The following is a 20,703-nucleotide window of genomic DNA, read 5'->3' on the forward strand; positions in this document are numbered from 1 at the left end:
TGAGGACTTAGAGGATGAAGCCTAGATTAAAACTTCCCTTAACATATTTTAACAAATTAGAAAACCCTTGTGGAAAAAAAGGTAGCTGTTTAACACAGGAATGTACAACAGTTTACAGTGATTCAGAATTCAGTGGCAATATAGACAATATAAAGAATAACTGGATTTCTTATGCTGTTGCTGAAAGTTTTGAGGACTATCATGAAATTCAAGTGCAGCATTAGTTGACAACACTGCTGTTGCAAAAGAGGAAAACATTGTACTAAGAAATATAAATGGAGTAACATTTATAGACAGATGATGTAATCCTCCTGTTATTCTTAGCATTGGTAAGGTCTCAGCTGAAGTGTTTTGTCCCATTTTGGGCATTATATTTCAAGAAAGATGCGTATCAGCTGAAGTTTTCAGATGAGAGTAACTAGAGTTTATGAAACACAACACATAGGCAGGATTGAGCACTTTCAGGATGTTTAGCACAGAAAATGGAGTACAACGATGACATAGCAATTACCTTCAAATTTTCAAAACACTGCTGCAAAGAAGAAAGGGAAGTTATGCCCTCCAAGTTCAGGAAGACTAAAAAATAAAACAGTTAGCTTGAATCCATCAGGGATGATTTAAGACAGGTTCCAGATAAACTTTTTCACAGTGAAGCACTGCAACAGGTTGCTCAGGAGGATGGTAACTCCAAGTGCACAAGGGCCAGCTGCTCCCTCAGTGGCAGATGCTAGGAGCCACGTCCAATTCCACAGCTGGCAGGGCAGAGACCCCCACCCAGGGCCCATCCCACTGCCCCGAGCAAGGAATCAGGGCAGGCCAGGGGAGGCAGCTCAAGACAGCATTATTCTGGTGATGCAGCAGATGCAAGGCCAAGCCAAGAGCCAGCCAGCAGACTGGGATCAGGAAGGCACATGGCCAAGCAAGGCCTGGCCGTGGCATGAGCCTGGCGCCCTGTGGCATTGCTGGGGCAGGGACTGACAGCCCTGATCTGGGCTGAAATAAAAGTCCCTGGCCCAAGGGCAGGCATGAGGGCTCTTCCAAGGATGGCCGGGCAGAACCATTAGGGCCACTGATGCCCTCAGGGCTGCAGGACATGGAATGCCACATGGAAAGGCTGGAGGTCTTCAAGAGCAGGTTCCTGGCAGGATGGGGAGAGACATCTCTGATCCAGCCTTGTGGCAGAAGAAGAGACCTGGTGACCTCTAGGCTTGCCTTTTTGTTTTGACATCTCAAGTTTGATGCTAGAGATCTGAATCTCTCTGTTGTACAGCTGCTGTGGCCCACAGTGATGTTCCCCAGACATCAGGAAGGATGCCTTTGATGGAATGAAAAGACATCAAACCAGAGCTCTAAAGGTCTCAAATGAAAAAGCAAGAGATATCTTCCCCACTTCTGGGGCAAATATGTTTCACATACAATTTACATCTATAAGCTTCTTATTCTACAGTAATAGGGTTAACACTGACTACATTTTTAGTCTGGATGATTTGCTTCTACCTGTATGTCCATAAATATTCTACATGGATAATATAAATACAAGAGATGGTGAATACTGATCTATTATCTGTTTCTATACAGTGGAAGGTAGATTATTTCTTCAGCTGTGCTTCCTCTGGCCCTGAAGATTTCTGGTTTTCCTACTCAGATCACTTGCTTCTCCAAGTCATTTCCCCATTGCCAAAGAAAGAATATGCATGGCTAAATGTCCAGTAACAAATATAAAATTATAGCTAGGCCACACTCCTGCAAAATTAACATCCTTCCAGATGTTACAGAACTAGCTATCTTCTGCACTCACACTGTTAATTTTACCTGTATTTTTATGACTTATAATCATTTATGTGCTTCCACTTTATTCTCCCACTTTATTTATGGAGTATTTTTGCTATAATCTTTTTTAAATGTACCCAACAAATATGTACTTTGGGCACCAAATTAGTCTCTGATGTCACTGATGCTCCCCACATATCACAGCACACCTCGAAAAGAAAAGCCTAGGTCAAGCCAAATACAATTATTTTGGAGGATGATATTGGATTACAGAAATTTTTTCCTCCTCTAAATGGAGGCAAATAAGATGCATTTTTCCTGTGATGCAGTTTTAATTTATGTTTATACCCAGATGGAAGGGAGAGATATATTGCCTGTAGCTGGACTGGCTCACAAGTAGAAGGCACTCAATCTCCCAGAAGACTCATCTGAGAGTGGAAGGAATATTGGACACTACTGAAAGAACTGAGTGGCTGAAGTTTTTAAGCCTGGCAAATAACCTGCTCAGAGTTTAAAATTTACTCATACTTCCATGGTGTCCTGAATGAATATGCTGTATATTGTGATTTTGTGTTGATGTTTATATTGAAAAAGGAGATCAAGGTTTTAACCAGGTAACCACTAAAAGTCAGGAGGAAATCTTTTTTTAGGAATGAGGGAATTACTTTGACTATCTTCTTTCAAGGATCAATGAGGCAAGAATATTTGTAATAGCTTTTTCCTTTCCAGACAATTGACAACAAATTAAGCATTGGGGAAGACAGCTGGAGAGACAGGGACAAAGCTGTAGGCTTCATGTAACAATTTGCTACAGCTGTTCCTGCAGGGCTGTGCCTTTGCTGTGAGCGTGATCACAAAACATTTCCCTTGTTTCCAGCATCACTCAGCAGCCAGGACTGATTGCTGAACCAATATCCTGGTTCTGTCTTGCTATTCCTCACTCACTCTGATTTTGTATGGCTAATGAAGAAGAGGGGAACAAACTTCTTGTGTCAAAGGAAACATCAGCATCTTTCCACACTACCTCATATTCAGGCAGTCTCTGTCAAAGAAACCCAAGAACATGAGGGGAAGTCAGTACCACAACATGTGTTTTCAGTTACTAAGAAAACCAAAGGGCAGATAATGGGTTTGGATCTAATGGAAATTGATAGTCAATACATATGGAAAGCAAACTGCAGTCTTCTCACATTTCCTCAAGAAACCAGAATTTAAAAGCTTATCACTTAATGTTGACAACACAGGAAATACAGTCATGGGTTTCACTATGGATTCAGAAAAGTACCTACATGCTTCTCAGAGCACTTAAATGTGTGACTTCTTCAATTCTTTAAACTATTCAATAGAGACAGGAAAATAGATTTGTGAATTTCTGTTATCAGTGGAAAACAACCAGGTTACAGTGCTGATGTGACTAGTTAGAGGTATTGGTGTGATTGAGTCACTGCTGATCTTAAGAAAGGACCTCTCACTCATCCAATTTAGCCCAGCTGAGTACACATTTACATATATAGTCCCATAATTTCTATGTGGGATCATGAGGAGGATTAACAGAGCACTGGTTATAGCACTGCTTTTTATATCAGTATAGCCAGCTTTATTTCACAGCCAAAAAAATTTAATTCTGATGAGGTTAGGCCACGGATGTCAGCAAGGCAATAGATTACACTGAGATAATCAAAAGTGGATGCCAAGGAAAAAAAAAATAGAAGAAAAAAATTTCGAATCAGAATCACAGAACCATTCATCTTGGAAGGAGCCCCTGAGATCATCTGAATGGTCTGGGACAGCTCAAATAGAAGTTAAAGCTTCAAGCAGAAATTGGTGGTTAAAGCTCTGCTGGCTGTTTGCAACACAAATATATTATTTTTAAGTGTCTCAGGTATTATAGCTTTCTTATCTAGGAATTTTCTCCTAAAACAATAAAGTTACAGGATTTAACCTTGGTGGGACCAACTTCACTGACCTTTGATCTCAATACTCTCACTGCTAGTTCCAAAACTTACCTCATGGGAAATTTGAAGAAATGCTCTAATTAGAGACAATTCTGTTCTGATATTTTATTTACTGTTCCTCTATTGCTTCATTTCTTTTCATAACTTAGAATGAAATTACTATCTGAGATATTAATCTGTTGTTAGTTTGTTTTTCCCCTAAACCCATCAGATTCTAGATCTCCTATTAAACTTGCATACTGTGAAAGTTGTCTATGTGGTTTTAAAGATCAGTTTGATTTCAGAGCAGATTTTGTATTAAGTAGAGCAATGAATAAATAGTGCTTTAGGTAAAAATTACTATTTTCACACACCTCCACTAATAAAACATTACTCTTGTCAGCAAGACTGCCTGGGAAGACAAGTTGTGACAAAGATTCTATGAAATACCAGTGGAATTCTCCTAGTATTGCCTAACCCAAGATGAGCCTGGATTAATCGCATGGAAATTCCAAGTCCCTTTTAAGTTCAGCACAGAGCGAATTTTCATGTGCCTGTCCCGCCATCTCGTGGAAGTCAAGCCTCCTGCACCAGTTCTAGGTCAGCACAGTGTCACCTGCTGCCAGCACCGTGTCACCGGCTGTCCTGGTGAGAACTTCTCAGGATGAAGAGCATTTAATGAGTTTTACATAAAATCATAAAATCCTTCAGAGGGACCAAAGCCAAGATTTTTTCCCTCTGTATTTACATAATATGAAGAAGAAATTCATAATTTATAGACACATTAATTTATAGACACATTTATAATTTATAGACACATTAATTCCAAAGACATCAGAAAATAAAAATGGGATGGCAGGTTTTGTGAACCACTGAGACCACAGGTCTCCCATGCAGCAAGTCCTGCTGTAGCTGTCACTATGCATGGTCAAAATTGGAGTGAGACATTGAAATTCTAGTGCAGATAACTTTGAACCCTCTTTTACAATTGCACCTCAGTTCTAGGGTCCATAAAATATCAATCTTTACCTCCTCATTATATCTCTACCTATCCAACTGAAACATTCTCTATTAAACTTCTGCTTCCTCTAATCATATTTTACTGTAGTAAGACATCCCTTAAGCCTGACTTTGACAAAAAAAAAAAAAAACTTTTTTCTATAGGTTGCTTTCTTAGCTACATATTCATTGCTATCCACCTGCTCTTTTCTGTTGGCTCTATGTAGCTTGAAGGACAGGTGGATAAACAAAAATCTCTTAATTTGCTTTCTGTTAGCCAAGTTGTAGTTTAATTCCCCAGTTCTACACTTAGAGGGACTTGGAGAACTACCAAAATAATCTCAAACAATAATGACTGGTATTCTTGGCCTATTTGTCTTATAAAAAGTTCCTTATTTTGTGAAATGCTCCCTTGTTAAGACCACACAACTTTTTTGAAAGCTCAGAGAAAAGTTTAACATTAGTTTGTGCTGGGGCTCAATCACGCTTAGGTTAGGATTTAATTACATCACTAGAACTTGTTAGTAGTGGTAGCAAGAGACTTTCAGACTTACACCGAGTGTGAACTTTCCTTGGTTTTCCTAGGTAGGTATTGGAAAAGACCTGATTGATTGATTGATTGATTGATGAGTGTCTTCTCTCACATTTATTAGCTTCATTTTCTTCACTTTCTCTCCTTTCTGCAACAAAGAAGCATTGATTTACTTTATTTGAGAATTGTTCCCTCAAAGATCTCTGCTCCTCAAAAGCTTGTGTTCTGTGTGTATTTTTATTTTTCATCATTATTAAACACATCAGTCTTGTACAGAGTTTTCTGTAAGACCCTGGTGTTTCAACTCACTCTGTAAATAATTTAGGGTAAGAACAAGCTTTTTGTTATTTTCAGTGATGCTTCATGCAATATGGACAGCACCTCAAGCATTAAGATTGCAAATACAACCACATGTATGTTTTAATTATTCATCATTCAGGCAGCTCTTCCTTGGCTAATGATTTGAGTCTTTTCTTCCACATATACTATGCTTTTATTTATCTCACATTTGCCAGCTTTTTTCTTCTTTTCTGATTGACATTAGCATTACTTCTACACCAAATAGGCGTGAAACCTGGAAGATTGTCAGTTTTCTTTCACAAAGGCCTCAGCCATATCCAAAACAATGGCCTGGAATTGTCTGAGGAATATTAGTTATCTGTCAAACAGGAGGAAAAGATAAAAATGGTTTCACTAAATGGAATTAACTTTTCTCTCTGAAAGATATCTTGATTATAAATACAAGTAACAATATAATATTATATATGAATGCAACTCATGGCTTTGAAGCATTTCAGTATATTAGACAAAGAATCTCTTTATTAATTCAGTTTTACCAAAACAACCAGACAGGTCCAGAGATATTCAGTGATTCCCCACACTGTTTCAATAAAGAAAGCCAGTGTCAGTCAGAAGAAGTATCCATCTTCTGCTGGGTGAGTCAGTGCTCAGCATACACTGCTGCAAACCCTTGCAGTTCTGCCATGACTCTCATAACAGCTTGTTCTTGTCATTAAAGAGTGACAACCTGGAGCTCTGTGACTATGAGAATTTTAATTATTTATGCAATTTTTCATCCTTGCGGTTGCATTTTTAAAAATTATTTATAAGGCAATCTTGCCTGTAGTGTCACAGCAGTTCAGTTGGCAAGAATGGGCCCTGATAGATTTCTGCATTCATTTTCCTTCTCATGAAAAAAATGAAGTGCTGGCTGATCTGTGTGTCTTCAAACCAAAGGATGGGATTGAGGGGGGATTGGGTTTTTTACGTTACCTGTTGCTAAACACCTTGGAATAATTCTTCCTTATTTAAATACTGTACCCATGCCTATCAGTTGAGTAAGAATTAATCCATAAACTTCCAGAAACTACCTTAAAAAAAAAGTATGCCAATGGCTCTGGCTCTAATTTGGTAGTTGCCATACATCTTTTCGAGCTTTTTTCATCTTTCTCTTTTCTCTTTCTAGTTTATATTCCTTCCTTCAGCTGTTCTATTACAGTGATCTTATAATTTTTAATTTTCAATGAGAATCTCCAAATTCCTGCCAGAAAACCCTTCTCTGTTACTTTTTGTTTGGGATTTTTCTTGACAGGATGATAAATATATTCACAATATATTTTTAATTCAGGTTTGTCATAGTTTCAGCGTAAATGTTAACATGGTAATAACAACACAATTTATACATTGGGAGAGCAGAGATATTGAATATTTATACACACTTCTGCTATAGTAGCCTTAATAGCATAGTAATGCAACCACATTTTAAGCCTGAGTAAATGTAATTGCTTCCAATTCTGTGTGTTCACAAGGTCTATTTCTTCTTCCAATAAAAGCAAGGACATGCAGAATACTGATATGCCAGTGATAAACATGGTGTGTGTTTGTGAGTGTGGAGCTTGAGGCACCCCCCCGATGATCCACGCACACAGGTGTTGTCTGGGAATGCCACAGAAGCTTTAACAAGCTGGGAGACAGTGTGCAGGACCAAGAACCGACGGATACAGCCTGCACACCACAACCCAGCAGCTCCTTTCCCAGTCAGCCTGCTTTACCTTGTGTCCCTGCAGAACAGGCAGGCCCAGAGGGGCCAGGCAGGACAAGAGGACTGTTATAAAAACATATTATAATATTGGCTTTTTGCAAACATTAAAATGGATTCTACATGTGTGGTGTTAAAACAACTTTGCCATGAAGATATAGTTTTTATTTCTGTTGTTAATTAAGCTTAGACATAGTAGTGAAATAGCTGATATAAGTATGCTTATGTTAAAATGCCTGCTTGGATGGAGAGCATCCAATGAACATAGGATTAGGACAGCAGCTGCAAATATGCCAACTATCAGCACTCACCGTCACAAGATGGTGTTGCCTGGGGCCAAAACTGAAGGTGATGTTTAAAAAGTACTAAAACCACAACCAAGGAGTACACATACTCTGAAAGGGTGGATCCAAGGAGGAGATATGCTAAACAATTCTTGGAACATGTAAACTAGTTTGGGGGAAAGTTTATTATGCATAAGGTTCTATGAATATGCAACAGGTTGATGTAAGGGAAAAATATTTAAGGGGCATCTCCGAAGGAAACAGTGTGCTCTTGGTTGAGCAAGACGCACCCGGCCTGGCCGTAATAACCTTTGCTTTATCTTTGTCCTTTATTACACTTTTTTCACAAGAGAGGGAACGTTATTTTCACAGCACATAGACCAGAGCTGCGTCAGTGGTGATTCAGGTGAGACATGAGGAGGTGTTTCTTCACTGAAAGGGTGATTAGACATCGGAACGAGCTACCTAGGGATGTGGTGGAGCAGCGGACCCTGGAGGTGTTTAAGGAAACGCTGGAGGTGGCACAGTGTGCCAGGGCCATAGTGGTGTTCGCTCACAGGCTGGACTTGATGAACAGGGAGGTCTCTTCCAACCCGTCTGATTCAGTGACCACTCACCTGCAGGGCTCGGTTTTCCGCTTACTTTAGGAGTGTACGGAGCTCCTGTCCCCGCTGAACACCGCCCTGACGAGACCCGCCGGCTCCGCAGGGGCGTTCCCTCAGGGAGCGGCGGGGCGGGGCCGCGCGCGCACCGCCCCTCACGGCCCGCTTCGCCCCGCCCTTTCCCATCTCGCCTCCCATTGGTCCGCTCCGCACCCGCTCTCCGCCAATCCCCGGCCGCGCTGCCTAGCTCACCACCTTCCCCTTCCCGCGCCCGCGCCCGCCGGCGCGCCGCGAGGCGGGGTCGTTAGCCCCGCCTCCCGTATTAGTCCCGCCCCCTCGCGGACGGACCGGGTGGTGATTGGCCGGCACTGGCGGGGGCTGTGCAGGAGTGGGCGGGGCCGAGCCGGGCTGGGCCATGGCCGCGCCAAGGGCTGCGCGGCCCCGCAAGGTGCGTGAGGGCCGGGGGAACGGGCGGGGCGCGGTTCTCGTGCGGGGCCTTCTCGCCAGAGCCCGGCGGCGCTCGGGGGGGATGGGGGGGCGTCGAGGGGATCCCCCCCGCCGTCCGTATAACGACTCCTGCGCGGGGTCGGGCCTTCCGAGGCCGAGCCCGGCTTGCACCGCAGCCGCCTGACGGCGGTCCTGAGGCGCTGCGGGCCGTTCTGGGCCTGTCTCTCTGCCCGAGAGGTCTTAGATGGGCTCCAGCGGAAAGCAGCGAGGATCAGTGAGGTGTAGAACATCTCCCTGAAGAGGAAAGGCTGAAGGGGCTGTGTGTTCGGCCTCGAGAGGAGATGGCTGGCAGCGGACCTTACCAACGTGTATGCGTGGCTAAAGGGGGTGTGGGGGGATGGAGGCCGGCCCTGCTCGGTGGGGCCGAGCAGTAGGACACGAGGCAGTGGGCAGAAACCGATACACGGGGAGTTCCGCCTGAACACGAGAACAGGTTGTCCAGAGAGGATGTGGAGTCTCCCTCACTGGAGATGCTCAGGAGCAGGTCAGGATGCAGAGCTGTGCCATGTGCTCTGGGATGGCCCTGCCTGAGCCACTGTGTCCCTTCCAGCATCACTCATGCTGGGAATTCGGTGACTGGGATTGTGTTCCTGTGCTGTGTCCTCTGGCCATAGATGATTCTTAAAGTGCCCACAATTCGGGTCTGCATTTCTCAAGCATGGTTTCCACTTGAAACACATTTGTAGCTCAGCTCTTGGAGAGTCCTTAACTGAGTGACTTGTCTGTAGAATGCTGTGGAAATTAACAAAGCATCCTGCTCTCAAGGCATACTTTGTGAAATGAAACCCACAAGTCTCAGGCTCTACTGGCAGCAGTTGCATCCTTGCCTTGAGAGCTGTAACGTCCCTTGGACTGATCCACCTTGGGAGAAGTTCTTGGAATTGGTGGGCAATAGTACTCTTCAAGTGTTGTGACAATACTTTAAGAAAATCAAGGTGCATTTCTGTAATCAACAGGCTCTGTCTTCTGGAAGGCTGTCAGGAGCAACTAAACTAACAAATGGAAGAAATCAGTAAGACCTTATTCACTAATACCGTTTTAAATTGAGTGTATATGTGAGCATTTGGGAGCTTTATACTTGTTATACCTCAACTGAACAAAAAATCCTTGTGTGTATATAAAACATTTTGAACTGAAAGGTTCTAAGCAGCCCTTGAACAGACAGGCACAAACTGAATAGAAATTTTAAATATAAAAATACAGATTTCACTTTTCATGTTTTATTTATAAAAAGACTGAATTTATATAAATACTAGCTGTAGAGAAGGCTTTTGAGTAGAGACTGAATTCTTCTTTGACACAAAGTGTTATTATTTGCTTAACATGTTTTTTTGCAGCCATGCAGAGTTTTCAGAAATAGGAAGTTATTTTGTTTCATGAAGAAATTAATTTTCTTTTGCTTACTATTATTGAATGAAAGTAAGTGTTTTTTTACTTTGTTTCCCATTAAGGAGGTGGTATAAACAGTGAATTTCACTTTTTCAGGTTTGGCTTAAGGAAAGGATGTCACTCTGATGTAGAATTCTATTCCAATGAATCTGCCAATCAGGTAATTAAATGGCTTTTTAGCACAGTTATCTAAAGAGAAGGGAAATTGGAATACCTTGAGTAACAGAAGAAAGCCAGATTAATTTAGATCCTAATTAATTTTCATCTGAAACTGAAATTGCTCCTGCAAGGCAAGCAAGAGTGTCTGTACTGCATCTTGCAGATAGGAGCAAATGGGCTGTGTGTGCAGTGAGTTTGGCTCTGACAGATCTCCTCAAGGCACAGGATACATTTTGCAAACACAAATAAGTTGCTTATGGACAAGGGCTGGCCCTCACAGAAGAGCAGCAGCCCTTGTTAGTTTTTGGTGCTGAAAAGAGAGTAGCACAGTCAGAGTGCTCCAGTACTGGTTTTGGTTTTGTGTAGTCCTGAGCCAGTTGTCTCCAAAATACAAGTAGGCTGTATTGTTTAAATGTACATGGAAATAATAAAAGACATTCATGTAATTAACCTCAAATTGAGCATATTGTGCAACAGCACAATTTAGTTATTTTGCAGAATCTATGTGTTCGCAAACTTCCATGAATTGCAAAGTAGTACATGGGAAATAATATATTTTTTTGGTTATGAGTTGTTCTTTGTCAGGTGGCTCACCTCTAAAAGAGCATCTTGGTTTACTGAAAGAAACAGTGCTACTCATTTACTGACTGCAGTGCTCTTTGTGCAGGTTGATACTATTCATAATGGACTTGACCATTGTGCAGCTTTACTGAAGAATATCTTACAGAAGGAGGCTACAGGTTGTACCTATAAAAAATAAAAGTTACATTTTTAGGTTTTGTAATACTCTCTTGATTTTTTTTGTTGACCAGTTTTTCTTTCAATTAATACTAGGAAGGGAGACTGTCCATAAACAACCTGGGAAAACAAATACCTTTAAATTTAGTTCCAAGCCTTTGCTAACCAAAGGAAATACTTCCAAGAAGAAAGGGTTAAAAAGAATCATTACTCCTGCCCCTGTCCAAAAAGAAATTGGTAAGTGGGCTTTCTTAGGCTTGATTTGTTTTTTGTTCAAGCAACCTTGAAAGACTCCTCAACTCAATGAGATTCGGCAAGGCTTCACTAATTGTTGCCATTTGTTACAGGTTGATCCTGGGTTGGTTCCACAAAAGGATGTATTGTTTCCTTTTAGAAACCTTAAATGTTTACTAAACAATTACTGAAATTCACAGGTGTTTGAACTTCAGGTACATGAAAGTTGAATGTGTTTACAAGTATCAACATCATCAGGTTTCCTGGTAAGAAGTGTGGAGGAGAATGGCAATACCCTTTCCCTGTTTCTCTTGGACAGGGAGGCATTGCAGTCCTTGGACTCAGTTTAGGATCCACAGATAGAAACTGGTCTGAAGTTCAGTGTCCAGCCAGGCTTTTCTCAAAGAAGAATTTGTGGAAACAGGGAACTGTGGCTAGGAATGACAAGACCTCAAATGGTTTAGTGGCCAAAGCAGTGAATAGAAAGGTAGATGGAGTGCTGTCAGCTGACTTGCTCCCAGGGGAAATATTTCATTTATTATCATTTCTGCCTCTCTGCACTGTGTTTCTTCTGTGTGATTTCTAGTCCAGTAGGTGAGTGGGGCCTATAGACAGGTGTGTAGCAGAGTATCCACTGGGAATTGTAGGAAGTGAGCATGTAGCTGATATCTTCCCAGCACTGTAAAATTACAGAGTTTTAATTATACCCAGAGAGATTTCAAGAATTGTTTTAGAACTGGCCTGTAGGATTAAGTCTCTGTGCTTCCTTCAAGAACAGCTGCCCTTTCCAACTGGTTTAGGTTGCTCTGTCTGGTAGAAAAAATTGATGGATTAATTTGCTGGTGAATCAAAATCTGACTGGTATCCTGGACCATAGGATCATGGTTTCTGTTTTCAAGGGAGCCTTCCAGAATCTGCCAGACAATACAATGGGTTTGTGTAGATCAAGAAGACAGGCAATTTCAGCTGGAATATTTTGTTCTTTCTTTTTCTGCAGTGCCAATATCAAATAGAAAAGTTGCCTCATCTACCACAGTTTCTGCTGAGAAGGAGCTTTCAAGTGCAGCACAGAGTGAGATGGTTCAGTCAGTTCATGTGCCTTGCAGTGAACACTCTCCTGGGGCGTATCAGAAACTGTATGAGCATGTGCAAACTCAGATGTCTCTGATAACTGGCCAACCCCCACAGAAGAGGAATGAAATTCCTACTGTAACTCCTTCTCCTACCTCAAACCAGGGTTAGTGGAACTGTTAATGTAGAGTTGGCTATTTAACTACATGAGTTTTGCCCTCGTTGCCCTGATCGATAAGTGTTGTTTTCTTTTAGGATGTCAAAATGTTACAGCTTTGAATTGTCAATTACCTACCTCCACATCAACACTGTCCCTGCAACATTCAGCTAATCCCTTATCCACTCAGTCAGTAAGTAAAAGTTTGATTCTGACAATAAACATTGAATTAGCACTGCCTGCTTATTTATACATGTCCTTGTGTCAGTTTTCCTAATAATTTCCCTTCAAAAAAATTGTGTATTTCAAACTGTAGTGATGCACAGGAAAAACACTGCTATTCAAAACACATTTTATGTAGACACCAAAAAATGAAATTAGAGGCATTTCAGCTGGCTGCTTGCTTCTGCCTGGGGAATTCTGTAAAGGACAGCAAACGTTGAAAGTGCAGGAAATTATTGATTACTGTTAATTGCATTCCCAGTAATGTACACTAGGATCATTAAGCAACTCCTGACCGAAGAACTCATATATCATATGGAGCTTTCCCTGCCAATGATCAAGGCAATTATTTCTTCAGACATGCTGTATTATCTTAGAGTCACATGGTAAAATGCCTGTGTATTTCAGGGTATAGAATAGAGATGATGGAGAATACCAGCTGCCACCTCAGGAAATGTGGCAAAGGGCTTAAATCTACCTTGAATCTGTAAGACTGTAGATTTGCCTTCCATCTGCAGGCAGTCCATGTATAGCTAGTGATGACCTTGACTTTTAAAAAATTCACCTACTTAAAATACTGAAAGGTAACAGTGTTGTCCTTTATATTTCTTTTCTTTCCTGTTCTGCTTGGATTCAAGAAACTGCTGAGGGTTTTCATTACAGAACTGCTTAAAAGAACTGTGCTTTAATGTTGCCAATAACATTAAAGGTAATCTAAATCAGATTTACATTTTTGGTGCTCCTTATTATACAGGAAAATTATTCAATTATTAATTTGTAGTTGCTCTTATAATTAGCAAAGAATGAACAAGTTTACATTGAGTCAGACAAAGGTAGTACTGTTTGGGATTTTTCTCCTAAAGATTTAAAAATCATGTTAATTTTTTGTTTAATTAGAATATCTTTTATGCAGGGAGTTCCTGTAGACAGTGCCAATGAAGGTGTGCCAGAGATGGGAGGCCCTGTGGTTTGCCCAGTGACTTCTGCTGCTCCTGCTGCTGCTGCTGCACAAACACAGTCTGGAACTGCAGTTCCTGGTGTGTTCCCCTGTACAGCACTGGGAGGATCAACCCCTTCAGTGCCTGCGTTGGTCCCAACATCTCGTGCCAGAGAGATGGCCCCAAGCCAGGAGCAGCAGGTAAAAGAAGCAAATTTGATGCAGTGCATACAAGCCCTGTTACAATCCCATGAAATGCTGAATGGCAGGACTGAACAGAGGGGCCATCATCACTGTCCAGCAAAACATGATGGCTCATGTGACACTGAGGAGGACACGCCTGAGGAGCACAGTGAGGACATGGTCAGTGAAGAAGATGAATTGGATGTACTTGATGTGTCTCCAGTGAAAGATACAAGCTGTAAGACAAGTTGTGTGAAGAAGATTCTAAAATCTAAAAAAGAAAGTCCAGAAGAAACAGCCCATAAAGTTAGGACTGTAAAGTATCTTATGGGTGAGCTCAGAGCACTGGTGACAGAGCAAGGTGAGGACATTTTCGTTGTGCAGTAGAGTTATTACATACAAATAACACAAGAGCTCGATTAAAGGAGTGAGCAACTTCTGTTTCTGGAGATTGTATGTGTCAAATGATATGTGACGGCTTACTGTGGGTTTTCACAACTGTAAAACCTTCAGGATTCACTCTGGATAAGTATTAAATTATTTTTATAATATTTTAAGATAAAGATTGTTGCTATTCCATATACAGAGCTTTTCCCTGAGAAGGGTCCTGGTGTGGACAGATTGCAATAGCAGTCCCACCTAGGGTGGTTGGAAAGATGGTGGGTTGTGTTTTATTGAGGATGTAAAGCATAGTTCTCATATTCAAGCTCAACAATTTTAAATAAATATAAATATAGTTAAAGATGAAGTTTTCTTGGGGGCAAAACCCCCAGATACTATTAAATCACTTTGCAGATTGCTTAATCACATGTAAAACATTAGTTACATTACAGATTTATAGGTTTATGGAGTCTCTTTCTTCCCTCACTTCTTGCAGGTGACTCAGAAATGCTGAGGTTGATGAGTGAAGTAGAAGACTCGGTGTCCTTGCTCCCAGCTGTGGTGGGAAGTACAAATATCCAAGCTGAAATAGCTCTGGCCTTGCAGCCTCTGCGCAGTGAGAATGCCCAGCTGCGCAGGTGGGGAGCTCCTCAGTCAGCCTGCACTTAGGGCACCTAAAGCATCTCTAACTGCTCTGGTGTGAATTGCCTTTGTTAAGGCTCTTCCCTTCTTGTCTGTGCAATATTTGTGAATTAGAAAGTGTGCTGGTAAGGCCATACACTTTAAAAAGCAATAATTAACACACAGCATGGCTTTGGTCTTTTAGTAGTATCAGTTACCTCATGATGGGGCCTTTGACTGGGTGGAGTGAATGCATCACTCTGAAAACTGCACTAACAAGATAGTTAGCCTGCTCCTCTTCTTTTTGTAGTTTATTCTCAAATGCAAACGTGTCTCTCACTTCAGAGGGCTCTCACATAACTGGGTAGCATTTACTTCAGAAGAGGGTTACATACCAGGTATTTAGCAGATGCTTGGAAAGGGTCTTTTGTGTTGAACAAGTACCAGAATGTAAGAAAAATGTGTTGTTAAGACTTCTGTATGTTTCTGAAATATTCCCTGACATGTAATTCTCAAAAGCAACTTCTCACAAAACTAATTTAGAGTAAAATCCTTTTGAGTGTATTATAATATTTCTGAATTTGTGCTTTTTCATAATTCACATTTAGGAGACTAAGAATATTAAACCAGCAACTTAGGGAACAGGAAAGCAGTGAGAAGACACCTGGACAGAGCTGCAACTATGAATGTAAAGTACCAATAATGTTGGTTGATAGGGGTATATTTGTTAAAGCTTTATTACCATAGATACATAATTTTTAATTTATATATCTATAGTTTCAAATATCTGTATGTATTGTGGCCTTTAGTGGTAGCTGAATTAAGTGGGTCTAATGCTGGAACTGCATTTGCAGTTTTTAGACTCCACATACTAGGATTTGGCTCTTCAGCTGCCAAGCAGGTTATTTTTGCTTGTGTGCCTCTGAAAATGAAGATGACTGATTAAATAATTAAGAAGAAAGCTTGAGCTTTTTCTCGTTGCAAAAAAACCCCATAACCCTTCTATCTGTAACCAAAATTCATATTACCAAGATAATTTAAAAACTTAATTTGGTTTAGAAATTCAAGCTACCACACAAAACACTTAAACATTTTATGCTTTACTTTTGGTAGTGGTTTCTTTGCAATCCTTGAATATGATGCTCCAGAGTCAATTGAAAGAATCGCAGAAAGGCCTTGATTCACTGCAGGCTAAAAATGAGGAACTACTGAAAATAATAGAAAGTCAGAAAGAAGAAAATAAACATCTTGCAAAAGGTATTCAAGAAAGAGAAGAAGAATTGCTAGAAAACAAACAGCATTATGACATTCATTCCACCAAGCTCAAGATCGGTGCGTTTTCAATTTGGTTATTCTTTGTTTAGCATTTTAAAAGTCAAAAAAAGTAATTGTGTAAGTTCTTGCTGGCATTTCAGAAGTGGAAGAGGCATTAGGAACTGTGAAGAGCCTTCAGTTTAAGCTGGAAGCTGCAGAGAAAGAAAATAAGATTTTGGGCATAACATTACGTCAGCGTGATGCAGAAGTTAAGAGACTGAGGGAATTAACCAGGTACTATTGGCTAAGGGGTTTTTTTGCTTCCTGACATTACTTTTCTTTTTTAAAAATCTTTCTTATTACTTGGAGTTTTTGGTTTTTTTCCATCCTGTGGGTTATTTTAGTCTTAGTATCTTGGTGGTGGGAAATCACATAAGCTAAACTTTCTCTTTGCAGTTCGTTTTGTTACAATGCTGCTGTAATTTTATTTTAAAACAGAGTTGTCATATTCTGTGACTTGAATTCTGTGGTAAAGTAAAATACTATCTGCCATAACTTATGCAAAATCTTAACTCCTAAGAGCAGATCTATTAGGTCTGTGAGGATCTATTAGCCAAAAAGAACTGTTGCTGTGAATTTATTTTGTCTTGCTCTTTTATGCTGAAAATAGTGGCAAGCTGGGAGATATAAATAACTTTTTGCAGCTGCATAGTGCAAAACCGTTGTTTTTAGTTGGGACTGATTGGAGCAGCAGAATAGACATTTCAAATGCTTCAGTAGAAGTTTAGACACTTCTGTGACTGCTGACCACCAGATGGTGGTAGAATGTCACATTACACGTGTGTGTGTGTGTGTGTGTGTGTGTGTGTGTGTGTGTATGCTAGAGACAAATATAAATATCTAAATGTACATCTCTTTTGATGGACAGAGCAGTAAGTTAGAAGAATTATTTCTTTTATTATGTTTTTTTTATTTAGATGCAATGGGAAGAATAATTCAGAAAATCTTTCTTAATAATTTTGGTAACTGCTTTTATCTGCCTTGTAGCAGTTTCTTGGCATCAATTTATTTCATTGTGTGCTGCTCAAAGCAGGTACACCAGGAATAATCTGGAGAACTTCATTGGGTTGTGCTATTTTTGTTACTTTTTAGGCAAAGTGCTCTGAAGAAGAATTCAAAAAACTTGGAATTGGTTCACATTTGTACTGCATTTTGTAACAATATCTAGAAAGTGCATTGCAACTTTGCTACAGCCTGATAAATCTAATGGGTTTTTTCTATAGAAATGTTTTTAACTATTTATTTTTGCTGACTGATTTTAAATCTGTTTGGTTGATTTTACCCTAACAGAACCTTGCAGGGCAGCATGGCCAAGCTTCTCTCTGACCTCACAGGGGACAGTGTTAGACCCAAACCTGAGAAATCTCTCTCAAAGTCTCGTTTGGAAGACCATGAAAAGCAGATGCAACCTGAGCTGTTTCCTGGGAGTACTTCAGTAATGACTTACCTTAAAACATTAGAAATGGATCATATTTTGATAGATCCAGATCTTCAATTCCCAAATAAAATTGGAGAAGTAGAAATGCGGAGTCTGTCCTATGACAAGTTTGCTGCTGAAGGAAGTAAAATTAACAGTACATTCACAGAAGAACAAACATCAGCTGCCAGAGGACTACCAGCTCCATTGAAGCAAGATGCAGAAACAGGGAGTGATTCTGGAACTTTACTAGATGACCAAACCAAGTTGGATGAGACAATTTATATTCCACTGACTAGCAGTGCCTCTAAAAAACAGCAGCCAGTCTCTGGAAGAAGTGGTGTGCCACCCCAGAGCAGAGGGGCTTGTCAGAGGCTGGATTACCACTGTGAGCTCCCAGGCTCTGTGCAGCAGTATGGATGTGAGGATCCAACTCTACTGGATAAATTAGATGGTGGGTACAGTGTGAAAAAGACTGTGGAAAACACTCTTGAAGTTACAGGGGGTAAAGCAAAGCCAGAAGGAGACAAAGTTCAAGTGAGATCAAAAAGCATTCCAAGTGGGGCTGCAAAAGATTTCATGGATAAACCAGACCAGCCTCAGCATGGTCCATACCCTTGTGCATCCATGGCATTTCCAGCAGGAGTTTCTCAGAAAACAAGCAGTAAAGCAGCTGATTTTAGCTGCATTTCATTTGAGGATTTCTCAGTGAGGTCTGACTGGAGTGCATCTTCTTTCTCAACGTTTACTTCTCGAGATGAAGAGGACTTTAAAAATAGTTTAGCAGCCTTGGATGCCAACATAGCCAGGTTACAAAGGACTCTGCAAAGTAACATTAGGAAACAATGAGTATGAGAAAGCAAAACGGGCTACAGCTATTTGGATAAATTAAGTTTTTCTGAAGTATATTAAGTATGGTACTGATATGTATATTTGTATGTAACAACTTGTTCCTGGCTGTCTCAATTATGGATAGAATTTGTTCCTCATTAGGCTGTGGTGCTGTTCCCCTTGATGTGTACAACTTGAAAGAACTGGCTTTTTATATAAAATAGAAATGGCTTTTTAAATTATTATTTTATATTCTTTACTTGCAAAATTAAATGTACTCGTTTACTTGTGGCTTTTTTTCCTTCCCCTTAGAGCTGTTGTAAGGTGCTGCACATGAGCAAGAGGTTCTACAGGTAGAGACCAGGGAGGAAAAGTTACAGAGCAGTGCTGAGAGTTACAGTTGCTAAGTCAGGATTGTGCTATTCCAAAAATAAAGGCAGCCATCACTATGGGATTTTTAGTGTATGATATATCCTATGAAATACATGAAGGAATCCCTTTTCACTCACCACTGCTAAAACTATTTTCTCTTTGCACTGTACTTGAAGAAAGTTGATGAAGTGGAGAGTCCAGACAAGGGCAAGAAAAGGATCATCAAACTTCCATTGCTTTCTACAGTCCTGTTATAGGGCATGCTTTTACAAATGTTTGCTTTTATCTAAAGTAAAAGGGGATGTAGTACCAGCGGATAAACACAGAACAGAAAGATGCTGAGGAACAGAAGCAGCAGAGCTGACACAAAAGAGACAAATGAGGCTTTGGCTGAAAGTTGGCAAACCAGTTGATTTAAGAAAGCACCAGAATATACAGCCTGAGGAAGGCATGAAAATTCTACAGTTGTTGAGGGGTCAAACATCTCTTGTACATTAATACAGAGAGCCTGACTGAATCACCTGAATTGGAGCAGGGAATGATTCCAGTCTGTGGTTCTCCCTGACAGGCTTTACCACATCTGTCTCAAGAATATGCATCATGTGTTTAAATTACAGGTGGAGGAAGGTGCCATTGCTGCCATTCTGTGCCTCTTATACCCTCAGCAATGCTTCAGAGCTGTTTTCAGGGAAAATATCTTTGAAAAAGGAACAGTAGTATACAGACCTGAATTTAAGACTGCTTTTTCTGCAAAATTGCCTATTATTTTTTTCCTAGAAAACATGGTTGTCCTTCCTGGCACTCTTTTCTTTTATGTTTCTATGTAGGAGAAAAGTCCCTCATGGTCAGATGTGAACATATTTGAAGTTAGGATGCTGTCCATGCTTTGTGCTGGGGAGCAGCTCTGATTATTTTAGTTATTGGTAACTGAGTCATACAAAGGTATGAAAAGAACACACACTACAGAAGATGCCAACTGGCACTCCTGCTTTGAAAAAGGAAAGTTAGACTAAATAGTGACTTCAGTCATTTAGAATGCTTTTAAGGCTTGGCCTGGATTTCTCAGTATTCTCCACACTCATCGTGTTCAGATTCAAAATAAGGTTGATGGTATGAAAGTGAAAAGGTTTTAATCAAGTATTTACAAGTAGTTTCAGTGTAGAAGCTAAGCAAGATTTAAACAATTGTTATGGAGTGGGTTAAAGATGAGCTACAATAAATTCTAATCTTTAGAAGTCACAAGAAACCTGAAAAAAGATGGGAAGAACATTCACTAGTAGACAACTCATTCAATTTTCTCCTTGCAACTAAGACTTGAAGGAGGGTATTCCTCCTGGCCCAAGCTAATTGCAGCATGTTAAAGGCAGCTGTGGGGGAAGATGTTTCACCATCTTATTTGTTTCCTGTTTGCCCTTTATGAAGTCAGTTCTATGAAAGCAGGAGGTGACTACTGGAAAGCACTCTGGCCATAATGACATAGGAGCAGGTTGGAAATATGTCTCTAACTTCCAAGGAGGAGAAACTTAGAAGAAGTGACAGGAAGGAGGAGACTTTTTTTTTAATGGTCCTTTGTTTTGTACTCCAGTATGTCAATAAGAGCTATGGCACCTTAATGAAATATAAAATTTCCCATATATGGGCATTATAAATGTGCACTGTAATGTGTTCAGTAATAGCTGCTGTGAAACACCTCTTTGGTTCTATGGATTAACTTGAACAGCTCAAACTGCAACATCAGTGATCATGATTTAATATTATAAAAAAATCTTCACTATGAGGCTGGTGAGGCACTGGAGGAGGTTTCCCCCAAAAGTTGTGGCTGCCCCATCCTTGGAAGTGTTTGAGGCCAGGCTGAACAGGCTGCTCTTGGCTTTGAACAACCTGCTATAAGGGACCACATCCCTGCCTGGGGCAGGGGGTTGGAACTAGAGGGTGTTTTCCATCCCTCCCAGCCCAAACCATTCTATGATATGTAGCATCATCTAGGTTTTTCTTGTAAACACAGAAGTTA

The 20,703-nt window shown here is 40.5% G+C and overlaps 1 protein-coding gene across 2 annotated transcripts; it reads left to right on the top strand.

Annotated features, from left to right (window-relative positions):
- Positions 1-8,558: 8,558 nt before the first annotated feature.
- Positions 8,559-18,599, top strand: CCDC14 (coiled-coil domain containing 14). 2 transcript variants are annotated; one of them, XM_084209251.1, is made up of 13 exons: positions 8,559-8,607; positions 9,623-9,678; positions 10,152-10,215; positions 10,882-10,954; positions 11,049-11,189; positions 12,184-12,423; positions 12,513-12,607; positions 13,550-14,117; positions 14,634-14,775; positions 15,367-15,446; positions 15,872-16,090; positions 16,174-16,306; positions 17,363-18,599. In XM_084209251.1, exons 1-13 carry the CDS (start codon positions 8,575-8,577, stop codon positions 18,336-18,338), a joined length of 2,820 nt encoding a protein of 939 aa, XP_084065377.1. In that variant the 5' UTR covers positions 8,559-8,574; the 3' UTR covers positions 18,339-18,599. The 2 variants fall into 2 exon arrangements, with proteins under 2 accessions (XP_084065377.1, XP_084065378.1); XM_084209252.1 differs by lacking the exons at positions 9,623-9,678; positions 10,882-10,954; positions 11,049-11,189 and having other exon boundaries at positions 8,585-8,607.
- The last annotated feature ends 2,104 nt before the right edge of the window (positions 18,600-20,703 follow it).

Source organism: Fringilla coelebs (genome assembly GCF_963513975.1).
Source record: "Fringilla coelebs genome assembly, chromosome: 7".
NCBI lineage: Eukaryota > Metazoa > Chordata > Aves > Passeriformes > Fringillidae > Fringilla > Fringilla coelebs.